This window comes from Dasypus novemcinctus, chromosome 6 (assembly GCF_030445035.2).
Source record: "Dasypus novemcinctus isolate mDasNov1 chromosome 6, mDasNov1.1.hap2, whole genome shotgun sequence".
NCBI classification, from domain to species: domain Eukaryota; kingdom Metazoa; phylum Chordata; class Mammalia; order Cingulata; family Dasypodidae; genus Dasypus; species Dasypus novemcinctus.
This window is the reverse complement of record NC_080678.1, coordinates 110,832,251-110,858,152: the sequence shown is the minus strand read 5'-3', so window position 1 is coordinate 110,858,152 and position 25,902 is coordinate 110,832,251. Positions and strand designations below refer to the sequence as shown.

Here is a 25,902-nt window from a genome sequence, read left to right as displayed (position 1 = left end):
CTTCAGCCATCGTCTACTCTGAGAAATTGTGGGATCCCTGGCACTGGGCCGCCGATGGTATTTAACAGAAACAAGGCAGGCAGAGAGACGTTCTCAGGGCAGGAACATTCTCGTGACTGGATGGGGAGGCAATCCCATAAAATATAACCATGAACAAAATAAATGTCAGGGAGTGTGAAGTGCATGACAATGAAAATGGGGAAGGCACAGAGCAAGGAAGTGAAGGGACATCCTCTCAGAACGGGTGGCCTGGATCATCTTTTACAGGTACAATTTCTCGTTTGGAGACATTACGATATTTGCAGATGAACTGACGTGATGTCCGGGATTTGCTTCGAATAAGCGGCAGCGGGGATACTGATGTCACCAGCTTGGCATGGGTGTGCCATTACTGACAGCAGGTAATGAGTATTTCAAGTTCATTCTACGATTCTCACAATGATTGTATGCTGTTGAACCTTCACTAAAAATCAGGCCTTTCCAAGGACGCAATGCTTGCTTTGAGCCCCAACAGGTGAGGAAGCCATCAGGGAGAGGTCTGAGGGAGGAATCTTCCAGGCTGTGGAGGGGCCTGTGCCAAGGTCCTGAGGTCAGAACTACTCGTGCTTGTGCAGGGAGGAAGGGAGTGAGCAGGACGGGCAGCATGGGCTTTATCCAAGGACAGCGAGTGTGCCAGGGCCTGACAGATGCCGGGGTGGTGTGGACTTGAAGGCAGCAGGACTTTTGGTGGCTGGATGCAGGGGAAGCAAAAAGGCACGAGGGGGCCGTGAGCTTTGGAGGAGAGGACTGAGTGGCTAGGGGTGCCCTTTCCTGCAATGGGGAAGCCTGACATGGGAGGGGATTTTGGATGCTTTGGCTTTCCTTTAGCCTTCGGTTACTGTGGGGTTTGGGACTGGGGCACAGGAGGCTGAGTGCAGGCCCACAGCTGTAGGAGCACCTCTCAGTCTGCAGCCTGCACACTCACTGGCCCCTGGACTGGGGTGAAGGGCACTGCAAAGAAGCCCTCTGAGTGGGGCTTGTCATTACAGTCATCCCCCAAGCTGGAGGAGCAGGACCTTTGCTTTCCAAGGCCCGGGCCCAGCTGCACCTGGGAAGGAGGGTGAGCAGCAGCATCCACTGTCTCTCTGCAGGATGGAGGCTGGGTCTGCCACCTCACAGGGTTGGCTCTTGTGGAATGTTTTCATTTCAACTAGGCTAGTTGAGTTCCAGGAAGATGGCATTGGAGTAGGCAGGCAGGGCTCAACTCTCTCACAAAAACAATGGAGAAAGGGCCAAAAGCTGTCCTAGGGACCTGCTTTGGGAGTCAACAGACCAGGACAGTGCTATGCAACTCCCAGGAGGGCAAGGGACAGAGAGATGAAGAACCCAAAACAACAAACCTGAGCTATCAAATGCCCACCATGGCTGGGAAGGGCTCCCCTCCCCCATCCCAAGATATTAAGCTGGGGTAAAAGCCCTGGCTCCCTGCAGCCCAATGGGGGGGGGGGGGAACAGATGTCCTCCTCCCTGTCAGCTGTTTCAAGGGAAAAGGGAAGGGGCATCAGAAGGCTTCTCTTCCATGAATTCAGCCAGCAAATCCTGCTGTGAATTTCAGCTCTGACTGCACCACACAGGAAAGTAGAGATTGAAAGAAACACTTCCACGGACAGGTTTTCCAAGAAACACCATGCGCTGGCTGGTCTGGAAATTGCATGGACAAAAACTGCTTTAAGGACTCTCTTAACCCCAATTCTTGGGAGAAAATCTGCACACCATTAGTGAATCCCTGGCCCAGTTTTGGTAATTTAAGCTGGGTACTTTTAAAGACTCAGAATAAGGTGAACCAAGTATCAAAGAAGAGCTGGGGCGGGGGGGGGGGGGGGGAGGCAGGAAACAGGCAACAGAAGAAATTGACTATCAGAGCAAATTGATTGACATATTCAGATGCCTAGACATGAGCAAAAAATTACAAGCCATATTAGGAAGCAGGAAGAGATGGCCCAGCCAAAGGAACCGACCAAATATCCTGGAGATATACAGGATTTAAGAAAATTAATGAATGATAATCATGCAACACTCCTAAATCACTTCAAAGAATTGAAAGAAAATATGACTAAAGGGATAAAGAGTATTAAGAAGACACTGAGTGAGCATAAAGACCAATTTGAGACTGCAAAGAAAAGTAACAGAGCATACGCAAATTAAAGACACAATGGATGAAATTAAAAATAGAAAGATGAAGAGGAAGACCCCACATTTGAGGAAGAAAATGAAGAAATTGGAGGAGGTGCAGAAGGTGGACAGGGTAATAGAAAGAGACTTTTTTCTAAGGAACTACAGTGTATGATGTATGGATTTGGGGATGACCAGAATCCTTATACTGAGTCAGTGGATATTCTTGAAGACCTTGTCATAGAGGTCATCACTGAGATGACTCACAAGGCAATGTCAATTGGAAGACAAGGTCGAGTACAAGTTGAAGATATCATCTTCTTGATTCGAAAGGACCCAAGGAAGTTTGCTAGGGTTAAAGACTTACTATGAATGAAGAATGGAAACAAGCTAGAAAAGCATTTGATCACACAAACTATGGATCTTGATCCTTTTTGTACTTCTTAAAGCTTCCTTATCTTCTGGGTCAAATATATATAGTAACTGCCTATTTCCTATAGTAAGGTCCGGATATCTAACTATGAAAATGAAAGCTGGAGAAACATACAGGCTTCAGCCTTTATTTTCCTGTCTTCAATTTTAGAGCTTTTGAGTCTTTAATTGCCTGTCTTTATATTGCCATTGGGTTTTAATGATCATATATAAGTTAAAGGACCTTGCAATTCATGTAATTCCTTCTGACTTTTGACTAGATGATGAAGTAGTACTTATGTGTTAGGTGTCCTTTTTTGTCATTGTAGGCTATATTGTAGCTGTTTTATATGTGACGAGTAAATGGCACCTTTGATCCTGTGATGGCTGAGACATGTTTTTTATATTTTCTTAAGTTTCTAGACAAAACTCTGATATTACTAATGAAGTGAACTGGTTTGTGTTTCTCTTAAGTAGATGATGATATAGGAAAATACAGTATTTTTAGAGAATGCTTAAGTGTCTTAAGTGGTCATTTGTTTTAATTTTCTTCAGATAGCAAGAGTGTTTTGTTTTTTGAGAAACTAAGTTTCATGTAAATGCCTCAGTGTTGGTAGGCTTTCTTTATTTAAAATCTTTGGGGTTTATACATTCTGTTTGTCAAGCTTTACAACTGAGTTTCCCAAGTCAGTTTAAATCTTCTAAAAAGAAATGCTTTCAGTAGCATGAATGTCATTGCTTAAAAAGCTGATGGCAGGATAAGCATTTGGGGTAGTGTTTTATTAATATATTTGTTAGTACTTGTTCATTGTGGAAATGTGTACTTGCCTAAAAGCATATGTGGCCATGGAAACCACTTGTAGTTCAGGATATACAGGTTGTGTGTGTATTTAACTATCTTGTATTAAATTATTATTGCACTTAGCTTAAAATGAGAGTTGAAATTGCATTTAAAGTGATCATTAAATGTAACTATCTGTGAAACTGAATGTTTTGTTTTGTGTGCTGCTTTTTCACATTATCTATAAATCAGTGCTTGGGGAAATTCTACTTTCTTAACCTATTCATACAGGGAATAAAGTATGAAAAATTAGAAAAAAAATACATTAGAGGGAGGAGGTGCAAGATGGCAGCAGAGGGACGTGCAAGATGGCAGCAGAGAAGGGTGCTTTGAGAGTTAGCTCATCCTACAAGGCAGTTGGTGATCTCCCAGAACTATGTAAAGCACCTGCTTGGGGACCCTAGGAGACCAGATGAGCATCCTGCAACATCCTTGAAAGAATGGAAGGAGGAGACCTACCATCTGCAGAGAAGATTCATGAGTAGAGCACTCTACACTATGGAGGCCAGTGTCCATTCTCCACTGGTGGAGAAGCTGCCTCAAGGGCTATTCCATGGCTGGAGTTGGAAGCTCCATTTCCCAAAAATGGGGGAGGAAGAGATAGTTGGCCCCTGAATTCACGTAATGATTAGTAAACACGGCTGGGTAAAATATAACCCTAAAAACAGTTAAAGTTTGAACCTGTTCAAGTTGGAAAGCACCCAGTAGCTGCCATGTTAACTCTGCAAAAGCAGATCTCAATACATTCAACAAGATAGAAATTATACAATGCACCTTCTCTGATCTTAATGGAATAAAGCTGAAAATCAGCAAGAGGTGGAAAAAGGGTACATTCACAAATATATGGAAATTAAACAACACACTCTTATATAATCAGTGGGCCAAAGAAGAAATTTCAATAGAAATCAATAAATATCTCAAAACAAAAGAAAACAAGAGCACAACATATCAGAACATATGAGAAGCAGTGAAGGCAGTGTTGAAAGGGAAATTGATGGCACTCAATGCTTATACTAAAAAAGAAGAAAGAGCTAAAATCAAGAAGAATAAAACAACAGCAAACTAATCCCAAAGGAAGTAGAAGTAATGAAATAACAAATATCAGAAGAGAAATAAATGAAATGGAGAACAAAAAGCAATAGAGAAAATTAACAAAACTCATAATTGGTTCTTTGAGAAGATTAACAAAATCAAAAAACCCTTAGCTAGACTGACAAGGAAAAAAAGAGTGAAGATGCAAATAAATGAAATAAAAAATGAAAATGGGGACATTACTACTGATCCCACAGAAATAAAAGATATCGTAAGAGGATTCTATGAACAACTGTACACCAAAAAACTAGACAATGTAGATGAAATGGAAAAATTCCCAGGAATGTATGAACAACCTACACTGACCCTAGAAGATATAGAAGACCTTGACAAACCAATCACAGGTAAAGAGATTGAAACAGTCATCAAACAACTCCCCAAATGACAAGCCCAGGACCAGATGGTTTCACAGGTGAGTTCTACCAAGCATTCAAAGATGATTAATACCAATCTTACTTAAGCTCTTTCCAAAAAATGGAATAAGAAGGAACGCTACCAAACTCATTCTATGAAGCCAATATCACCCTAATACCAAAGCCAGATGTAGATATTACAAAAATTTTTTTAATTGCAGACCCATTTCCCTAATGAATACAGGTACAGAAATCCTCAACAAAATACTTGCTAATTGAATCCAACAACATATTTAAAAACTTATTCATCATGATAAAGTGGGTTTTATACCAGGGATGCAAGGGTGGTTCAGCACAAGAAAATCAATCAGCATGCTATACCAATAAGCAACCGCAATGCACAAAAACATCAGTGATGTTTCTATATGCTAATAATGTGCAGTCTGAGGAGGAAGTCAGGAAAAAAATTTCATTTACATTAGTGATTAAAAGAATCAGATATATAAAAATAATTTTAACCAAGGATGTAGAGCCCTTGCATTCAAAAAACTACAATGCATTGTCAAAAGAAATTTTTAAAAAGACCTAAATAAATGGTAGAATATTCCAAGCTCATATATTGGAAGACTAAATATCATTAAGACATCAATTCTACACAATTTGATATACAGTCAATGCAATCCCAATACAAATTTCACCAGCATTTTTTAAACATATGGAAAACACAATTATTGAATTTATTTGGTAGGGTAATGGGGTTCCGATTAGGCAGAAACATCTTGAAAAGGAAAAGCAAAGCTGGAGGACCCTCTCTTCCAGATTTTAAATCACATTACATAGCTACAATGGTTAAAAAAAAAAAAAAAAGCATGGTACTGGCATAAAGACAGACACATATACCCATGAATCCAAACTGATGGTTTGGAAGTACACCCTCATATCTATGGTCAAGTAATTTTTGGCAAGCCTATCCAACCCACCCAGCTGGGGCAGAGCAGTCTATTTAACAAATGGTGCTGGGAGAATTAGATATCCATAGTCAAAAGAAAGAAAAGGAACCCTTATCTCATGTCTTATACAAAAATTAACTCAAAATGGATTAAAGACCTAAATATAAATGCAAGAACCATAAGGCTCCTAAAAGAATATGTAGGAAAACATCTTCAAGACCTGGTGGTAGGTGGTAGATTCTTAAACCTTATACCAAAAGCATGAGCCACAAAAGAAAACATGGATATATGGGACCTCCTCAAACTCAAACACGTCTGTGATGCAAACGACTTCATCAAGAAGGTGAAAAGGCATCTGACTAAATGGGAGAAAATATTTGGAAACCACATATCTGATAAGGGCTTGATTTCCATTCTAAATAAAAGAGAGCATATAACAACAATAAAAAACCAAACAATCCAACTTAACAATGGGCAAAAGATTTAGATGGACTTTTCTCCAAAGAGGAAATACAAATGGCCAAAAAGCACATGAAAAAGTATTCCATATCACTAGCTACTAGAGAAATGTAAATCAAAACGACAATGAGATCTCATCTTACACCACATAAAATCGCCATAATTTAAAAAACAAAACAAAACAAGTGCTGCAAAAGATGTGGAGAAATAGGAACACTCCTTCACTGTTGGTGGGGTTGTAAATGGTGCAGCCTCTGTGGAAGACAGTTTGGCTCTTCCTTAGGAAGTTACATATAGAACCACCATATGATCCAGTAATTCCTTTACTAGGAATATATCCAGAAGAACTGAAGTCTGTGGCACAAACAGAAGAACACGTGGCACACCGATGTTCATAGCAGCATTATTCACAATTGCCAAAAGATGGAAATAACCCAAGTTTCCAACAGCCAATGAATGGCAAACAAAATGTGGTATATACATATGATGGAATACTATGCTGCATTAAGAAGAAATGAAATTGGGACACCAATGATAATATGGATGAATCTTGAAGACATTATGCTAAGTGAAGTAAGCCAGACACAAACGGACAAATCTTGCATGGTCTCACTAATATGAATGAAATATGAAGAATAAATTCATGGAGTTAAACCCTAGAGGACAGGTTATCAGGAGTTATGAGGAGGTCTGAGAAGGAGTACTGATGCTTAACGTATGTAGAATTTTTAATTAACTTGACCGTTAAAGCATGGAAATGGACAGAGTTGATGGTAACATATTATAGTGAATAACAGCTGGTTTATAAATGGGAATGTGGCTGGAAAGGGTGATCCAGGGATGTAAATGTCAATTGAAAGAAAGCTAGAGCTTAATCTAGGGACTAAATAACACAGTGAACCCACAGGTGAAAGAGAATTGTGGTTGATGGTACAGATGAAAGAGTGTCCTTCTGTGAGCAAGAACAGATGTACATCACTATTACAGGGTGGTGGAAATGTGGAGAAGCACGGAATAAATACAACTGGTGTGACCTATGGACTGTGGTTAGCAGGAATAATGTAATATTCTTGCATCTATGCCAAAGATTACTATGTTGATCATGAAGGAATATGGAAAAAGTGTGCCAAATGTACACTATGGACCATAGTTGGTGGTAATGGTGTAATGATATTATCTCATAATCTGTAACAAATGTTTCACTATGGTGTGGTGTGTTGGTGAAGGGCTGTTGTATGGCAATTTTACACATACACATGATTGTTTTATAGGTGCACAACTCCTGTAATAAATATATATTAAAAAATAATAATAGGGGGAAGTGGCTGTGGCACAATAGTTGTGCTCCAATCTACCATATGGGAGGCCCTGGGTTCACATTCTGGGGCCTCCTTGTGAAGGCAGTCTCACCTGCATGCTGCGGAGAGCCACCCAGCCCACAAGCAGTGTGGAGAGCTGACTCAGCAAGATGACACAACAAAAAAATAAAGGAAGACAAGCAAAAACACAGAAGAACGTGCAGCAAATGGACACAGAGAGCAGACAGCAAGCAATCCACAAGGGGGGAGGGGAAATAAAATAAATACATACAAACCCAGAAGAATGTGCAGCATATGGACACAGAGAGCAGACAGTATGCAAAAAGCCATAAGGGGGGGGAATAAAAATAAAATAAAAATAACAGACAAAAGCAGTTTATTAAATTAAAATAATAATAATAATAATAAGGTGGGTTTGGTGGGAAATACACCAAATATAAGATATGGACTATGGTTAGTAGTAATATTTTGATGATACTCTCATAATTTGTAACAAATATTTCAGAAAAATGCAAGATGTGGGGTGGGGTGATACATGGGTTGGGGTGATATATGGGACTCTGTATAATGTCATACATGTTTGTTTTGTAAGTTCACAACTTTTACTACACACTGTTTATGTGTGTTCATGTATGAATGATATACACCAATACAACTGATAAATAAATAATTATAACAATAATAATAAATAATATTTTTAAAAATACATTAGAACTTCCAGAAAGATGGCTGACTAAAAACACACTGGACTCTCTTCTTTCCTTAAAAAATATCTAGACGGCAGACATAAACAGCTTGGGAAAATAATCTTCTAGGGTTTAGGACACCAGGGGATGGCTGGACACTGCCCAGAAGAGAAAGGGGCAAGGGAAAATAATTGTGTCTACAAAACTATGCATTAAAAGCCATAGCTACAAATGCCAGCACCTTCCCCCACAATATAAAAACTTTTGAATTCTCAGGCCTCTGGATTGATGGCTACAAATGGGGCCCTAGGGATCTACCTCCCCAGAAAAAGTGAGAGAAGGACACAGCCTAAGGCTGACCCAGCTTTTGACCCACAAATTTGGTCTGCTGTGTTCCATGGGCCCTTCCAAGCCAGATGGAGCCACACCATTACTTGTCTTAAGAGCTAGCAAGAGATTAAAGAGATCCAACTCTCTCAATCTCCCTCTCTACTGACCAGGACTGGTTTTTGAGGTCACAAAAAGGAGAGAAATTACTTCCCACCTGGGAAATGAGAGGGGGCAGCCAGCAAAGTTTGGAGAACTGCCCCTGAGAAAGTGTCAATTACAAAGCTATTAGCCTCCAGACAGGAAACTTTGTCACAATGATCCAGTCGATGTTGCAGCAACACACTTCAACTGGGCATTGAAAGAGGGTTACCAAAGATCGCCATCTGCTGGGTGACCAAGGATTTGCATGTGAGAAAATTAAAATTAAATAAGAAAGAGAGGCTTTTTCTGGCCTTTGCAATCTCCCTCCACAAAGCCCTAGGAAGCAGGTCTGCTCCCCATTACTGGGTTCATAGCCCAATTTGATCAACTAACCAGGACAATCCCAGAGACTCAGAACAGATTGAACCAAAAATCAAAGAATAGCAGTAACACATAGCCTCTTGCCACTAAAGCCCTATGAAAGAGGAAAAAAATTTAGCATCTGAGTAAACTCACCACCCTAATCAGATGCCTGGATATCAAAAATTACAAGCCATTAGTAAGAAAATGTTAGAAATGGCCCAAGAAAAGGAATATATCAAAACTCCAGAAGGGACAGAAGATTTGAGACAATTAATCAATGTGATGAACACAAATTTCCAAAATCAAATTAATGACTTGAAAGACAAGGCATCCAAAGAGATAAAGAATATCGAGAAAACACTAATCAGTGGCCGCCAGAGTTTCTGAAGGGACAGAGAGGGAAAATAGGTGCAATACCGGGTATTTTCAGGACATTGTAATTATTCTGCATGACACTGCAGTGATTGGTATAGGCCATTATACATTTTGTCATAACCTATAAGATTGTGCAGGACAGAGGTTAAAAACTATAATGTAAATTTAATCCACGGGTAGTAGCAATGCTTCAGTATGTGTTCTTCAATTGTAACGAATGTACCACACTAATGAAAGATGTTGTTAAGGTGGGAAAATGTGGACGGGGGAGAGGATGGGACATATGGGAATTCCCTATAATTTTTATGTGACATTTATGTAATCCAAAGCTTCTTTAAAAATAAAAATAATATTACAATAGAAGATACTGAGCTAACACAAAGAAGAATTTAAAAACCTGTACAGAAATGTAACAGAGCTCATGGGAATGAAAGACACAATAGGTAAGATCAAAACCACATTAGAGGCATACAACAGTAGATTCAAAATGACTGGAGAAAGAATAAGTCATATAGAAGACAGAATGCTGAAACTGAAGAGAAAAAAGAAGAAAGAAAGAAAAGAATGGAAAAAATAGAGCAGGGGTTCGGAGTTGAATGATAACATGAAATGCAACAACATACATGTCAAGGGAATTCCAGAAGGAGAAAAGAAGGGAAAAGGGGCTGAAAGAATATTTGAGGATATAATAGCTGAAAATTTCCCAACTCACACAAAAGAAATGAACTTACATGTCCAAGAAGCTCAGTGTATCTCAATCAGAATAAATCTGAATAGACCCACTGCAAGAGTCATACTACTCAGAATGTCAAATGTCAAAGATACAGAGAAAGTTCTGAGAGCAGCAAGGGAGAAGCAAATCATCACATACAAGGAACACCCAGTAAGACCTAGTGCAGATTTCTCATCAGAAACCATGGAGGCAAGAAGACAGCAGTATGATATGATACAAATAGGATACTGAAAGAGAAAAACTGCCAGCTGAGAATCCTTTATGCAGCAAAATTGTCCCTCAAATATGAAGGCCAGTGTAAAACATTCACAAACAAATAGAAACTAAGAGAATTCATTAAAAAAACAAAAAGGATCCACCTTTGCAGAAAATATTAAAGGAAGAGTTTCAGCCTGAAAGGAAAAGACAGGAGAGAGAGGTTTGGAAAACAGGATAGAAGAAGGAATAGCAGAAAGGATAACCAAAAGAGTAAAAAGACAGATGAAAACAAGTCTTTGATACATGAAAACCAAAGAATAAAATGCTATAAGTAAATAATGTATGTACATTAGCATTATTGAATGTGAATGGATTAAACTCCCCAGTCAAAAGATATAGGCTGACAGAATGGATTTTTAAAAAAGAACCATCCATATATTGCTTACTAGAGTTTCACCTTAGACCCAGGGATACAAACCAGCTGAAAGTGAAAGGTTGGAAAAAGTTGCTTCACACAAATAGTAACCAAAAAAACAGCAGAGGTAGCTATATTGGACAAAACTGACTTGAATTGCAAAAAAAAGTTATAAGAGATAGAGAAGACATTATATATTAATATAAGGAACAATCCACCAGGAAGAAATAACAGTCATAAATGTCTATGCACCTAGCCAGGGTGCCCCAAAATACATGAGGCAAACTCTGACAAAACTAAAGGGAGAAATAGACACCTCTACCATAACAGTTGGAGACTTTGGCACACTAGTCATATCATTAGATTGAACAGTTAGAAGATCAACAAGGAAACAGAGAACTTGAACAATATGAGTTAGGCCTAACAGACATATGCAGAATGTTGCACCCAAACTCAGTGGGTTATAATTCTTCCCAAGGGCACGTGGATCTTTCTCCAGGATAGACCACATGGTAGATCAGAATACATTTCTCAAAAAATACAAAGAGACTGAAATTATACAAAGCACCTTCTCAGATCATAATGGAATGAAACTTCAAATCAATAATAGACAGGAACTAGGTAAATTCACAAATGTGTGGAAGCTAAGCAACACACTCCTAAATATTCAATGAGACAAAGAAGAAATTGCGGGAAGCAGACATGGCTCAACCAATAAAGTGTCTGGCTACCATATGGGAGTGTCCGGGGTTCGATACCCAGGGCCTCCTGACACATGCAGTGAGCTGGCCCATGCACAGAGCTGCTGCACACAAGGAGTGCCATGCCACGCAGGGCGGCCCTGCATGGGGGTGCCCCATGCACAAGGAGAGCCACCCTGCATGAAAAAAGCACAGCCCACCCAGGAGTGGCACCACACACAAGGAGAGCTGATGCAGTAAAATGACATAACAAAAAAGAGATGCAGTTTCCAGGTGCCACCGAGGGTGCCAGTGGACACAGAGAGCAGACGGGGGCGAAGAAGGGGAGAGACATAAATAAAATAAATCTTAAAAAAAAAAGAGTCCTTTAAAAAAAAGAAGAAATTGCAAGTGAAGTCAGTAAACATATTGAGACAAAGGAAAATGAGAACACAACTTATCAAAAGTTATGCGATACATTGAAGACAGTCTGGAGAGGGGAAATTTATAGCCCTAAACACACATATTAAAAAGAAGAAAGAGCAAAAGTCAGAACAGGCTGAACTGGAGAAACTAGAAAAAGAACATCAAACCACTCCCAAAGCAAACAGAAGGAAGGGAATAATAAAGATTAGAGCAGAAATAAATGAAATTGAGAATTAAAAAATAGAGAAAATCAACAAAACGAAAAGCTGGTTCTTTGAGATCAATAAAACTGACAAACCCCTAGCTAGACTAACAAAGAAGAGAGAAGATGCAAATAAACAAAACCAGAAAGGAAAGAGATGCAGCTATGACCCTGCAGAAATAAAAAAGATTATAAGAGAATATAGTATGCAAACAAACTAGACAACCTCGATGAAATGGACAAATTCCTAGAAATGTACAAACAACCTACACTGAAGCTACAAGAAATAGAAGAACTTAAATCACATTTGAAGATATTGAATCAGTCATCAAAAAACTCGTAACGAAGAAAAGTCCAGGACTAGATGACTTCACAGGTGAATTCTACCAAGCATTTTGAGAAGAATTAACACCAATCCTGTTTAAATTCTTCCAAAAAATTGAAGAGAAGGGAAAATTACTCAACATATTTTATGAAGCCAGCATCATCACAATAACAAAACCAGATAAAGACACTGCAAGAAAAGAAAATTACAGACCAATCTCTAATCAATATAGATGCAAAAAGTTCTCAACAAAATAATTGCCAATAGAATCTAATATATCAAAAGACTTATAGATCATAACCAAGTGGGATTTATTACTAGTATGCAAGGGTGGTTCAACATAAGAAATCAATCAATGTAATACACATTAAGAAATTGAAAGGAAAAAAAAACACATGATCATCTCAATTAATGCAGAAAAGGCATTCGACAAAATCCAGTATCCTTTCTGGATTAAAAAAACACTTTGAAAGTTAAGAGTAAAAGGAAAATCCCTCAAAAGGCATATATGAAAAACTCACAGTCAACACTGTACTTAACTGGGAAAGTTTGAAAGCCTTCCCTCCAAGATCAAGAATAAGACAAGGATGCCCACTGTCACCATTGTTATTCAACATTGTGCCAGAGTTCTAGCCAAAGCCATTAGACAAAAGAAGTAAAAAAAAAAAAAAGACATCCAAAAGGGAAAGAGGAAGTAAAACCCTATTTGTGATGACATGATACTATATTTAGAAAATTCTGAAATGTCTATGACAAAGTTACTTGAAACAATAAATGAGTTCAGCAAAGTAGCAGGATATAAGATCAACATGCAAAAATCAATAATGTTTCTGTACACTAATATTAAATAATCCGAAGAGGAAATCAGGGGGGAAATTCCATTTACAATAGCAAGAAAAAGATTCTAATACCTAGGAATCAATTTAACCAAAGAAGTACAGGAATTACATGCAGAGAACTACAAAATAATGTTAAAAGAAATCAATGAGGAACTAAACAAATTGGGTTTGATTTCCAGTGCTTCCTAAAGAAGACACCACAGGGAGCCGATGCTGCAACAAGCAGGCACCGCAAGAGCAGATGCAACCGCTGTAACAAGCAGATACTGCAACCGCTGCAACAAGCAGACTGCCACAATCAGCAGACACCATAATCAGCAGAAGTCTCAACCACCACAATGAGCAGACACTACAGCCAACAGGGAGTGGATGTGTCTCAGGGCTTTGGACACTTGCTTCCCACATGGGAGGTCCTGGATCCAGTTCCTGGTGCCTCCTAGAGAAGATGAGCAGACACAGCAAGCACAACGAGCAGACAGACAAGGGAGCCATCTGGGAGCAAGTTAAAAATAAATAAACAGACAAACAAATAAATCTTTATTTTAAAAAATAAGATTATATGCCATAATCAAGTGGGTTTTATCCCAGGTATGCAAGGGTGAGTCAACACAAGAAAATTAGTGTAATAAACCACACTGATAAATTGAAGAAGAAAAATTACATGATCCCTTTGAATGATGCAGAAAAGGCATTTGAAAAAATATAGCACATTTTCTTGATAGAAAATACTCCAAATGATAGGGATAGAAGAAAGCTTTCTCAAAATGGTAAAACACATAAGTGAAAAAACTAGTTAGCATTGTATTCAACGATGAAAGATTGAAAGCTTTCCTGCCGAGATCACCGACAAGACAAGGATGCCCACTGCCATCACTGTTATTCAACATTGTGCTAGAAGTTCTATCTAGAACAATTAGGCTAGATAAAGAAATAAAAGGGACCCAAATAGGAAAGGAAGAAGTAAAACTTGCACTATTTGCTGATGATATGATCCTATTTCCAGAAATTCCTGGAAATTCCACAACACAGCTATTAGAACTAAAACACAAGTTCAGCAAAGTGGCAGGACACAAGATTAATACCCAAAAGGCAATAGCGTTTCTATACACTACTGATGTGGAATCTGAGGAGGAAATGAGAAAACAAATTCCATATTTGCAACTGAAAGAATCAAATATTTGGGAATAAACTTAACCGAGGACATAAAGGACCTATATTCAAAAGACTAGAATATTGCTACAAGAAACCAAAGAAGACTTCAATAAATGTAAGGACATTCTGTGTTCCTGGATTGGAAGACTAAATATCGTTAGGATGTCAATTCTACCCAAACTGATTTACAGATTCAACACTACATTAAAAATCCTGGCACCCTTTTTATCTTCTCAGAAATGGAAAAGCCAATTATCAAATTTATTTGGAGGAGTAAGGGGCCCTCAGTAACCAAAACTGTCTTTAAAAAGAAGAGCAAAATTGGAGGACTCTCACTTCCTGACTTGAAGCATACACTTAGCTACATCACTAAAAACATGGTACTGGCATAAAGACAGACAGATTGACCAATGAATCAAGAACTCAGAAATAGATCCCCACGTCTACAGGCAAGGGGCTTTTGACAAGCACTCAAGTCCTCCCAGCTCAGCCAGAACAGTCTCTTTAATAAATGGTGCTGGAAGAACTGGATATCCATATCCAAAAGAAAGAAAGAGGATCTCTATCTCACACCTTATTTTAAAAAATTAAATCAAAATGGATCAAGGACATAAATATAAAAGCAAGAACCATAAAACTCCCAAAATAAAATGTTCTGGAATTTGATAGTGGTGATGGATGCACAACTCTGTGAATGGACTAAAAATTGCTGAATTGTACCTTTTTTAACATTTAACTTTATGGAATGTGAATTATGTCTCAATGAAGCTGTAAGAAAATCTTTGTCAGTAAAGTTAATGATGTCCCATTGTTAAAATTAATAAAGAAAGAAAGACAGAAAGAAGAAAATGTAGGAAGGCATCTACAAGATATTGTGATAGGCTGTATTTTCATAAACTTTACACCAAAAGCATGACCAACAAAAGAAAATAAAGATAAATGGGACTTCTTCAAAATTAAACACTTTTGTACCTCAAAGGATTTTGTCCAAAGGGTAAAAAGGCAGCTGACTCAATGGTAGAAAATAGTTGGCAATCACATATCTGATAAAGGTTTAATATACATGCTATATAAAGAGATCATATAACTCAGCAATAGAAAGGCAAACTACCCAATGAAAAAATGGACAAAAGACTTGAAAAGACAATTGTCCAAAGAAGAAATAAAAATGGCAAAGAAACATGAAAAAATGTTATACAGCACTAGTGATTAAGGTAATGTAAATCAAAACTACAATGAAATATCATTTCATACCTGTTACACTGGCCATTATTAAAAAGTCTGAAAATTGGAAGAGTTGGAGAGGATGCAGAGAGATAGGAATGCTTATTCACTGTTGGTGGAGATGTAGAATGGTATAGCCACTGTGGAGGACTGTTTGGCAGTTTCTAAAGAAGTCAAATATAGATTTGCCATGTGACCTGGCAATACCACTACTGGGTGTATACCCAGAAGAACTGAGAGCAGTGACAAGAATAGATGGATGTTCATAGCATTATTCATGATGGCCAAAAGCTGGAAACAACCCCGGTGTCCATCAACTGATGAATGGATTAACAAATTGTGGTGTGTACACATGATGAAATATTAAGCAGCTTTAAGAAGAAATGAAGTCATGAAGCATGTGACAACATGGAAGAACCTGGAGGACCTTATGATGAGTGAAGTAAACCAGACACAAAAGGACAAATACTGTATGGCTGCACTATTATGAACAAAATGTATTATGTAAACTCATGGAGATAATAATTAAAATATAGGTCACCAGAAAATAGAATGAGGTTAGAGAATAGAGAGTTGAGGGTTAATTTGTACAGAATTGGTAAAAAGGTTTTTGTAAATCTTTGGAAATAAATGTCTTTAGCATGTACTATTGTGAAAATAGTATGTGCTAAAGACAGAAATGTGGAACAGGTGAGAACACATCATGGTATTTGTAACTAGCAGAGTTATTATATGGCTATGACAGTGGTTGAAAGGGTATGTTTAAGGTAATGTTTATTACTAGAAAGAAAGCTAAAAAATGTAACATGGGATTGTATAACAGTGAAACCTCATGTAAAATATGAATATGTGTGTTACTGCATGCACACTGTAAATGCAAATATACTAGACAAAGAGCAGAACAGCTCTGTGTATGGCAGGTGAAGCATAGATTGAGAGGTGTTGAGTTTGGTGTGTTTGTTGTTTGTTTATTATTATTGTTATTGCTGTTATTGGAATGATGAAAATGCTCCAAAAATGATTGAAGTGATGAATGGCACAACTATGTGATTATAATGAATACCAATGATTATATCCTTTGGAAGGATTTATGCTTTATTAATATGATTCAATAAAATAGAATTGTTTAAAAAAAAACTAAGTTTGTTATCAGTTTAGAAATGCTTGCTAATTTTGATGGGACTGGCATCCAGGTGTTATTTCCTGAGTAACTTAATTTTTAAAACACATGGATCAAAAATGAAAGAGAACCCTCAGTTATGGCCCTAACCACTTCATTAATTTGAGGAACTCATAGGTCTCATGAAGAAATATTTGTAGGGGATTACAGTTTCTTTAATTCCAGTTCAGTCTGTTTTTCTTCCATAAATTTTAGGAAAGTAAATTTCACTATGCTGCATTTGAGATTGGAAACAATAGTTACTTGGGTTTGGGATCAGGGTAATGTTTTATTCTCTGTTCTTTCTTCTACTTCCCTGTGGCCACATCAATCTTATAATTAAGAATCTCTAACAATTGTGATTGTTTTTCTCTTTTCCACCACGGATCAGGGCTCTTCTCAACAAAAGGTTCATTTCCATGGGGACGGGTGTGTTGGCCCATCTCAATTGTCAGAGGAGCCAAGAAACTGGTGATCTGGACATATCTGGAAACTCATCTTCAAAGTAGGTGCTGAGGCAATGTGGGAAGGTTGGGATTCCCTGGAAAACAGAGCCCCAGGGAGTGGATGACGACAGCATGTCCAAGGTCAGGGGCAGGAAGTGCAGGGCACTGCAGGTGCTGCCAAGTCACAGCCAAGATGGCTCATGGCCAAGACAGCTGTGTGAGGGGCAAGGCAGGCAGATCAGGAGGGAGGGGCCACCCAGAACGAGCTCATCATCCGAATTCACAGGCCTTCCCCCTGTCGTGAAAACAACATGCGAAAGACAGAACTCGTGGAACAGGGGGCCATACTGGCTATTAAATTTTTCTTCTCATTTCTCAGTTTTCCAAAAGTTTTCCCAGGTGTTTTAATAAGAGGAACATGTGATTGGAAGGAACAAGACAAATTCTTCTCAGCACATCAGAGCTGCTCACGATGTGCCACATGCCATGGCTCTGCCCACGTGGTGTGACTGGGGGCCCGGTGCCCAGCACTGACTCAGAGGGGACACCAGGGACCCCCAAGGGGGCACAGGAACCCCCAGTCCTCTTGGGAAGGACCCAGAAGCATTTCCAGGGCTGTCAGGTGGGCTCCGCCTGCACCAGGAACTCTCTTCTAGGTGAACTAGAAGGCACCCTCCATGGTTTTGGCTATCAGCACTGGGGGGCTCGGGTCCACCCACGCTGGGGAAGGGCAGGTAAAGGGGAACAGCACTCTCCTGAGTGGAGAGCCAGCACCAAGGTCCTCCCTGTGCTCTGCCCACCTAGAGGAGCAGATGCCCACCAGTGCTGGAGAAGGGAGCAGTTCTGGGTCTACCAGGCAGCCGGGCAAGGCACTGGCCCAGGAAAATGCAACCATAACAACCGGAGGCAGTGAGGAGCTGGCAGGCAGAGGGTGCTGAGGGCCACCCAGCAGCCCAGGCTCTGGGGAAGGCCCACCCAGCCCCAGCTCCCCGGGGGCCACCTGCCAGGCCCTCTGCTTCCTAAGGCTGCTCACCCTCGGCCACGTGCCTGGCACCTCAGTCCTGCCAAGTAATAGGCTGCTTCTTACATTTTCACACAATTATTACACCCTCAAGGGCACCTCCCCCTCTACTACGAGATCTTGCCACAACCATGGCCCGTGTTATAGGAAAGAAAACAGGCTCAGGAGCTAAGGCCCTGGGGCCTGGGCCTCAGACTCTGGAGCGCAGGCCTGGCCAGGGCTCCTCATCTCAGCTCAGGATGAGCCACCTTCCCTGCAGGGGCCAGTGGCCCAGGCAGGGCGCAGGGCCCAGGCTGGCTGCCCATGCCCCCAGAGCCACCTGTGGCCTCCATCTTGGCCCTGGGGAGGGCTCCCTGCGAGGCAGAGCTCAGCCCTGCTCCAGGTGCCTGGGGTCTGTTTCCGGTCAGGGTGGGAGGGGGCCAGGCCCCTCGCCCATCTGACCCTGTGTGGCATGCTGCCTCTGACCCTACTACGTCTACTGAAAGAGGCCAGCAAGGACAGGCAAGGCTAGGCATCTCAGAAGCAACACGTGCTGTGGGGTCACTCAGGACTCAGAGGCATCTGGGCAGGTACTTACCTTTGAACTTGGTTCTGCTGAACTTGAATCTGCAAATAATGTCCTTCTTATTCAGGGCATTCGCAAAGCCTCTTCCATGCACCTTGATATCAGGGCTTTCTGCAAGGACAACGTGGAACAGGCTTGTGAGGACACACTCAGGGCTGTGTTCCCTCGGCTCTTCCTTTCAGGGCAGGCTGCCCCAGAATGAACACCCAAGGTGACTCAGGCAAGGAAGCAGCTGTGGGGACACCACCTCTGGGGGACACCACCTCCAAGCAGCCTCTTCTCACCACTGATTCTTAGAAACCCTGACTGTGCCCTGCCAGGCCTCTCCTTAGGGTGAGCTCCACCACTGAAATCCCAAGGGGCTCCCTAAAGCCATGGGATGCTGGCAGTGGGCAGAGTCACCCCTTGCTTTACAGGTGAGAGCAGAGTTTGGCCCAGGTGTGGAGGGCCTCCCACACTCGCAGACCCGGCACCAAAAGTCACAGTCGAGCAGGTCCCCACTGGCCACGCTCAGCAGGGGCCCATGGCCGTGGCCGGGGAGAGGGCTCCTGCCCAGTTCCCAGGTGGGCGCGGGGCTCAGGATTCCACATCAGGGAGGAGGCAGCTGCCGGCCGATGAGCAGGCGCCCCTGCCACACTGGGAGGCCCTTCTCCTCCTGCACTGAGCTGGGGCATGCTGGACGTCAGGCTTGGCCATGTCTTTCCTTCACACCTGAGCCGCACTTGTCGGGCTCCCCGTCCTCTGATGCTGTGACTTGCAGGTTTCAAATGGCCGCTCAGTTTTGCGCAGCAGGGATGATGGCTAATTTTTCCTGTGTGACGTCCATCTCATGTGTTCCTGTGCTCCACCGGCTGGTGCTGTGTCGAGGGGGCTCTAAATATGCTTTTCCTTTCTTCTTGTTCGTAAACATTTTTTTTTGAGAGGGGAAAAATGTACTTGCACACAGATACCCACAAGTACCCTCACAGAGCCACTCACAAATGAGCAACTTCCTGCACACTTCAAACACACTCACACACCACACATTCACACACACACAAACACATGCACACACATATAGACACCCAAATATAAACAAAGGCACATACACATGCATATGTGCACACACCACACATCCAAACACACATATTCATGCTCACACGTACATATGCATACATTGCAAATACACACACACTGCATGTACATAGACAGATACATACACAAACATGATTCTCACACATGCCCATGAACACACAAACACACATGGATATGCGTGCATGCACATACACAACCCAAATGCACACATACACATGCATGTACACACATGATGATATCCACATGCACCAACATATGAAGTCTGAAACATATACACACAAACATGCACGCATACACACATACAGGTTCATGCTCCTCTTATACTCGTATCTGTGCACAAAAGCATGCCTGCCCACACACACAATTGTTCTGGTCCACTAGGCTGCCGAAAGCAATATCCCAGAAATGGGTTGGCTTTTACAGTGGGGATTTATTAGCATACAAGTTCACGGTTCTGAGCCTTGGAAAGGTCCAAATCAAGGCACCATCAAGATGGTACCTTCCTCCTGAAGACCGGCTGCCAGTGACCCTAGCCTCCTCTGTCACACTGCAAGGTCCTTGGTGGCATCTGCTGGTCTCCTCTTCCAGGCTGTGTTGCTTCCAGCTTCTTCCTTCCATAGCTTTCTCTCTTTGTGTGGATTTCATTGTCTTATAAGGGACTCCAATAAGAGGATTAAGACCCACCCTGAGCCAGGCCTTAACTGAAGGAACCTCATCAAAAGGCCCTACTTGATATAGGTCCACACCCACAGGAATGGATCAGCTTTAAGAACATACTTTTCTGGGGTCTACACAGGTTCAGACCATCACACTCCACCCCGTGAACTCCAAAAAGACATGTCCTTGCCATATTGAAATACATTCATTCCATCACAACATCCCAGAAGCCTTAATTCATTTCAGTAACAATATTAAGTAAACTTCTCATCAAAATCAGTTACAGCTGTCATCTGTCCTGGGGCACAATTTCTCTGGCTGTGGACCTGGGGACTCAGAGAACAAGTTACCTGCTTTCAAGAGACACAGAAGGGATAGTCATAGGGCCAACATTCCCACTGCCATAGGGAGAAATTGGAAGGAAAACAGGGGTCACGGGTCCCAAACAATTCCAAAACCCTTCAGGGCAGACCCATGAGATTTCCAGGTCTGAGAGTCGTTATGGAACAACGGTGTGACCTCAGGCCCTAGTACATCAGAAGCCCCACCCTTTCCAGGTGTTTGACAGGATCCCTGCCCACCCCAAACACTGGGGTGAAGGCTCCAGCATCATCAAATGTTGAGGTGACAGCCAGCTCTCAGCCCCACCTTGTCAAGCATCTGGGTGGCAAACAACCTCTCCATCATCCCCAAGGCATCTGAGAAATCTGGGGTGGTGGCACTCTTCCAACAACAAGGCAAAAGGTTGCTGCCTCCAAGCTCCTGGGTGTACTCACACCTTCACATAGCAGGGCTGACCTCCAAGCTCCTGGGCATACTCACACCTTCCACATGGCAGGGCTGACCTCCAGGCTCCCAGGCGCACTCACTCCTTCCATATAGCAGGGCTGACCTACAAGTTCCCAGGTATACTCACACCTTCCACATAGCAGGGCTGACCTCCAAGCTCCTGGGCATACTCACACCTTCCACATGGCAGGGCTGACCTCCAGGCTCCCGGGTGTACTCGCACCTTTCACATGGCAGGGCTGAACTCCAAGCTCGCGTTGTACTCACACCTTCCACATGGCAGGGCTGACCTCCAAGCTCCCAGGTGTACTCACACCTTCCACATGGCAGGGCTGACCTCCAGGCTCCTGGGCATGCTCACACCTTCCATATAGTAGGGCTGACCTTCAAGCTCCCAGGTGTACTCACACCTTCCACATGGCAGGGCTGACCTCCAAGCTCCCAGGTGTTCTCACACCTTCCACATGGCAGGGCTGACCTCCAAGCTCCCGGGCATTCTCACACCTCCACATGGCATGGCTGACCTTCAGGCTCCTGGGTGTACTCGCACCTTCCACATGGCAGGGCTGATCTCCAAGCTCTCGGTGTACTCACACCTTCCACATGGCAGGGCTGAGCTCCAAGCTCCTGTGTGTACTCTCACCTCCACATGGCAGGGCTGACCTCCAAGCTCCCGGGCATTCTCACACCTCCACATGGCAGGGATGACCTCCAGGCTCCTGGGTGTACTCACACCTTCTACATGGCCTGGCTGGTCTGCTCTCTTGGCTGAATACTGTCTACAGTCCAGACCTCAGCTGCCATGGTTGTGCCTTTGAAGTCATTTTTCCATCAATCTACCCCATTTCTGTTCCTTATAGACCAAACCGGTAATGGCTCCATTCGTACAGATTTTGCAAAAAACTTGTTGGTTTCACAGGTAGAACACGGGTCCAGGCCATAAGACAAAAGATCTTCTGGAGATCCTCCCTGGATGTTTGCATTCCCAGTCCTGATGCACACTGATGACCAGCTCCCTGTTCAGAGATGTTTTCACATGGGGCACTATTCTCTGGAGACTCGCTTTCCAGAAGCTCAGAATTTACCAAGTCATCAATATCTGCTCTCTTTGTGCCCATCAGTTCAGTCCTCACTTATCCCTTTCCTCTCACATTTTACTATGAGCTTCAAGGAGAAGCCAGGCTGCATTTTCTACATTTAGTCTCAAATCTCCTCAGCTACATTTCCAAGCTTGCCATTTCCAAATTCTGTCATCTTCCATATGATATCAGGACTCAACTTTGCCAAATTCTCTGCCACTTTAAAACAAGAATCGCTTTCTTCCAGTTTGCAACGACACACTCATCATCTCTGAGTAAGGCCTCATCGGAAGTTCCTTTAGCATCTGTGTTTCTACCAACAATTTCTTCAAAGTACTCTGGGCCTTTCCTATCAAGCACCACCCAATTCTTCCCACCTCTACTTTTTTATCCCATTTAACAGCTTTTTTTTTTTTTTGTATTTTTTAACGTTATTGAATTATATCACTCATGCATAAACATAGATAAAGAATTAGTGTAAGAAACATAAACCTCATACAGGGCTCTCATACCTCATCCTATCACCAATACCTTACATTGTTGTGGAGCATTTTTTACTCATGATTAAAGAGCATCCTTAAAATACTACTAATAACCAAAGAATCTTATATTTGGTTTATTTTTCCCTAACCCACCGTATTATTATTATTTTTTATGTTTATATCATTTATACATGAACACACATAAATAATATGTGTATAGAAAAGTTGTGAACTTACAAAGCAAACATGCATAACATCATACAGGGGTCTCATACATCAACTCACCACCAACATTTTGCATTGTTGTGAGACATCTGTTACAAATTATGAAAAAATATCTTCAAAATCTTACTCCTAACCATAGTCCTTATCTTTTATTTGGTATATTTTCCCCCCAAACCACCCTGCTATTATGTTTTTAATGTATTTTTATGATAGAAGTTACAAACTTACAAAACAATCATGTACATGTACAGAATGCTTATACAACATCCCTCTGTCAACACATCACACCATGGTGGAACATTTGTTACAGATTATGAGATAATATCATTGATCATTACTAGGTCCATAGCATATATTTGGCACACTTTTTCCATACTCAAACAGTATCAACACAGTACATCTTTAATATAGATGCATGAATATTACATCACTGCTGTTAACTACAGCACATAGGTCACTCCAATTGTTTTCCCGTGCTTCATCACATTCCCACCAACCTGCAGTAGTGATGTACTTCTGCTCTAGCTCACAAAGAACTCTTGCATCTGTACCATCAACCACAATTCCCACCCACCTCTGGTTTTACTGTGTGATTTAGTCCCTAGGTAATTCTCTAGCTTTTGGTCAATTGGCATTTACATTCCTAGACTACCCTTTTCAGCCACATTCCCATTTATAAACCCACTGTTACTAACTGTAATGTGGTACCTTCAACTCTATACAGTTCCACACTTTTACAGTAAGGTTAATTAAAACTTTTACATACATTAAACATCAGTGGTATACCTCAGTCCTCCTCTTATCTCCTTTAAGACTCCACCACCTACCACCAGGTCTTAAAAATATTTTCCTACATTTTCTTCTAGAAACTTTATGGCTCCTGCTTTTACATTTAGATTTTTGATCCATTTTGAGTTAATTTTTGTAGAAAGTGTGAGATATAGGGGAGTCCTCTTTCCTTCTTTTGACTATGAATATCTAGTTCTCTCAGCACCATTTGTTGAATGGACTGTTCTGCTCAAGTTGGAGGTGTTTGACAGGCTTGTCAAAAATCACTAAACCATAGATGTGAGGGTCTTATTTTTGAACCATCAGTCTGGATCCATCGGTCTATGTGTCTGTCTTTATGCCAGGACCATGCTATTTTACCACTGTAGCTAGGTAATATGAATTAAAGACTGGAAGTGAGAGTCCACCAACTTCACTTTTCCTCTTAAGATGTTTCTGGTTATTAAAGACCCCTTACCCTTCCAAATAAATTTGATAAGTGTGTTTTCCATTTATTTTTTAAATGCTGGTAGAATTTTTATCAGGTTTGCATTGAATCTGTTTATCAGTTTGAGTAGAATTGATATCTTTAATGATATTTAGTTTTCCAATCTGTGAGCATGGAATGTTCTTCCAATTATTTAGGTCTTTTTTTTTTTCTTTTAACAATGAGTTGCAGGTTTCTGAATAAAAATGCTTTACATTGTTGGTTAAGTTTATTTCTAAATATTTGGGTTTTATCTTTTGTATTTTATTTTCACTATTCTTTTTACACTTTTACTTACTTTTACTGATATGTTCTTCATTTGTAGAATCTCTCTTAAGCCTCTCTCTCCTGCCTTTTCAGGCTCCTGCACTCCCTTTAGTATTTCCTGCAAAGCTGATTTCTTGGTTACAAACTCTCTCAGTCTCTGTTTATCTGTGAATGTTCTAAACTTTCCCTCATTTCTGAAAGACAATCTTGCTGGATATAAGATTCTTGGCTGGAAACTTTTCCTCTTGCAGTATCTTAAATATATCATACCACTGTCTTACAGCGTCTGTGGTTTCTAATACAAAATTGGCACTTAGTCTTATTGGGTGTCCTTTACATGTTATGCATTGCTTTTCTCTTGCTATTCTCAGAATTCTCCCTTCAACTTTGGCATTTGACATTCTGATTAGTATGTGCCTCACAGTTGGTCTATTTGGATTTATTCAGTTGGGAGTACATTGTGCTCCTTGGACATGGATATCTATATTCTTCAATAGGGTTGGGAAATTTCCTACCAGTATTTCTTCAAATATTCCTTATGCCCCCTTTCCTTCTCTTCTCCTTCTGGGACACCCATGACATGAATGTTTGCACTTCTCTTGCTGTTATTTAGTTCCCCAAGACCATGTTCAATTTTTTCCATACTTTTCTTCATCTGTTCTTTTGTGTATTTGCTTTCAGAGTTCATTTCTTCAAGCTCTCCAATCCTTCCTTCTGCATCTTCAAATCTGCTATTATATAATTCCAGTGTATTTTTAATTTCATTTATTGCACCTTTCATTCCCATAAGATCTGCTATTGTTCTATGTATGCTTTCAAATTCTTCTTTGTGCTCATCCAATGTCTTTTTAATTTCCTTAATCCCCTTAGCCATCTCATTGAATTTATTGAGGTTTGTTTGAACATCTATGATTAGATGTCTTAACTCCTTTATGTAATGTGGAGGCTTGTCTTGTTCCTTTAACTGGGCCATATCTTCCTGTTTCTTGGTGTGGATTGTAATTTTTTGTTGCTGCTTGGCATGTGGCTACTAAATGTATTTATTCTGGGTGCAGTTTCTCTCTTTAGGGCTCTTGCCTTTTCTCCCTTGCTCGTTATTTAGTACAAGCCAAGGATGTCATTGGTGCTGTAAGCTGTGGAGGTTCAAGCTACCCTCATTGCCCCAGGGACTGATGATGCTTCTCCCAGTTTTCTCCTTTGCCAGGGGTAGGGACACAG

The 25,902-nt window shown here is 41.1% G+C and overlaps 1 protein-coding gene across 1 annotated transcript in view; it reads right to left on the bottom strand.

Annotated features, from left to right (window-relative positions):
* LOC111760983 (anthrax toxin receptor-like) overlaps positions 1-25,902 on the bottom strand; it is a 58,040-nt gene that overhangs the window by 7,643 nt on the left and 24,495 nt on the right. Inside the window, exon 10 of the mRNA XM_071215571.1 lies at positions 18,869-18,967. Coding sequence (XP_071071672.1) covers positions 18,869-18,967 — 99 coding nt within the window. The remainder of the gene's footprint in view (positions 1-18,868; positions 18,968-25,902) is intronic.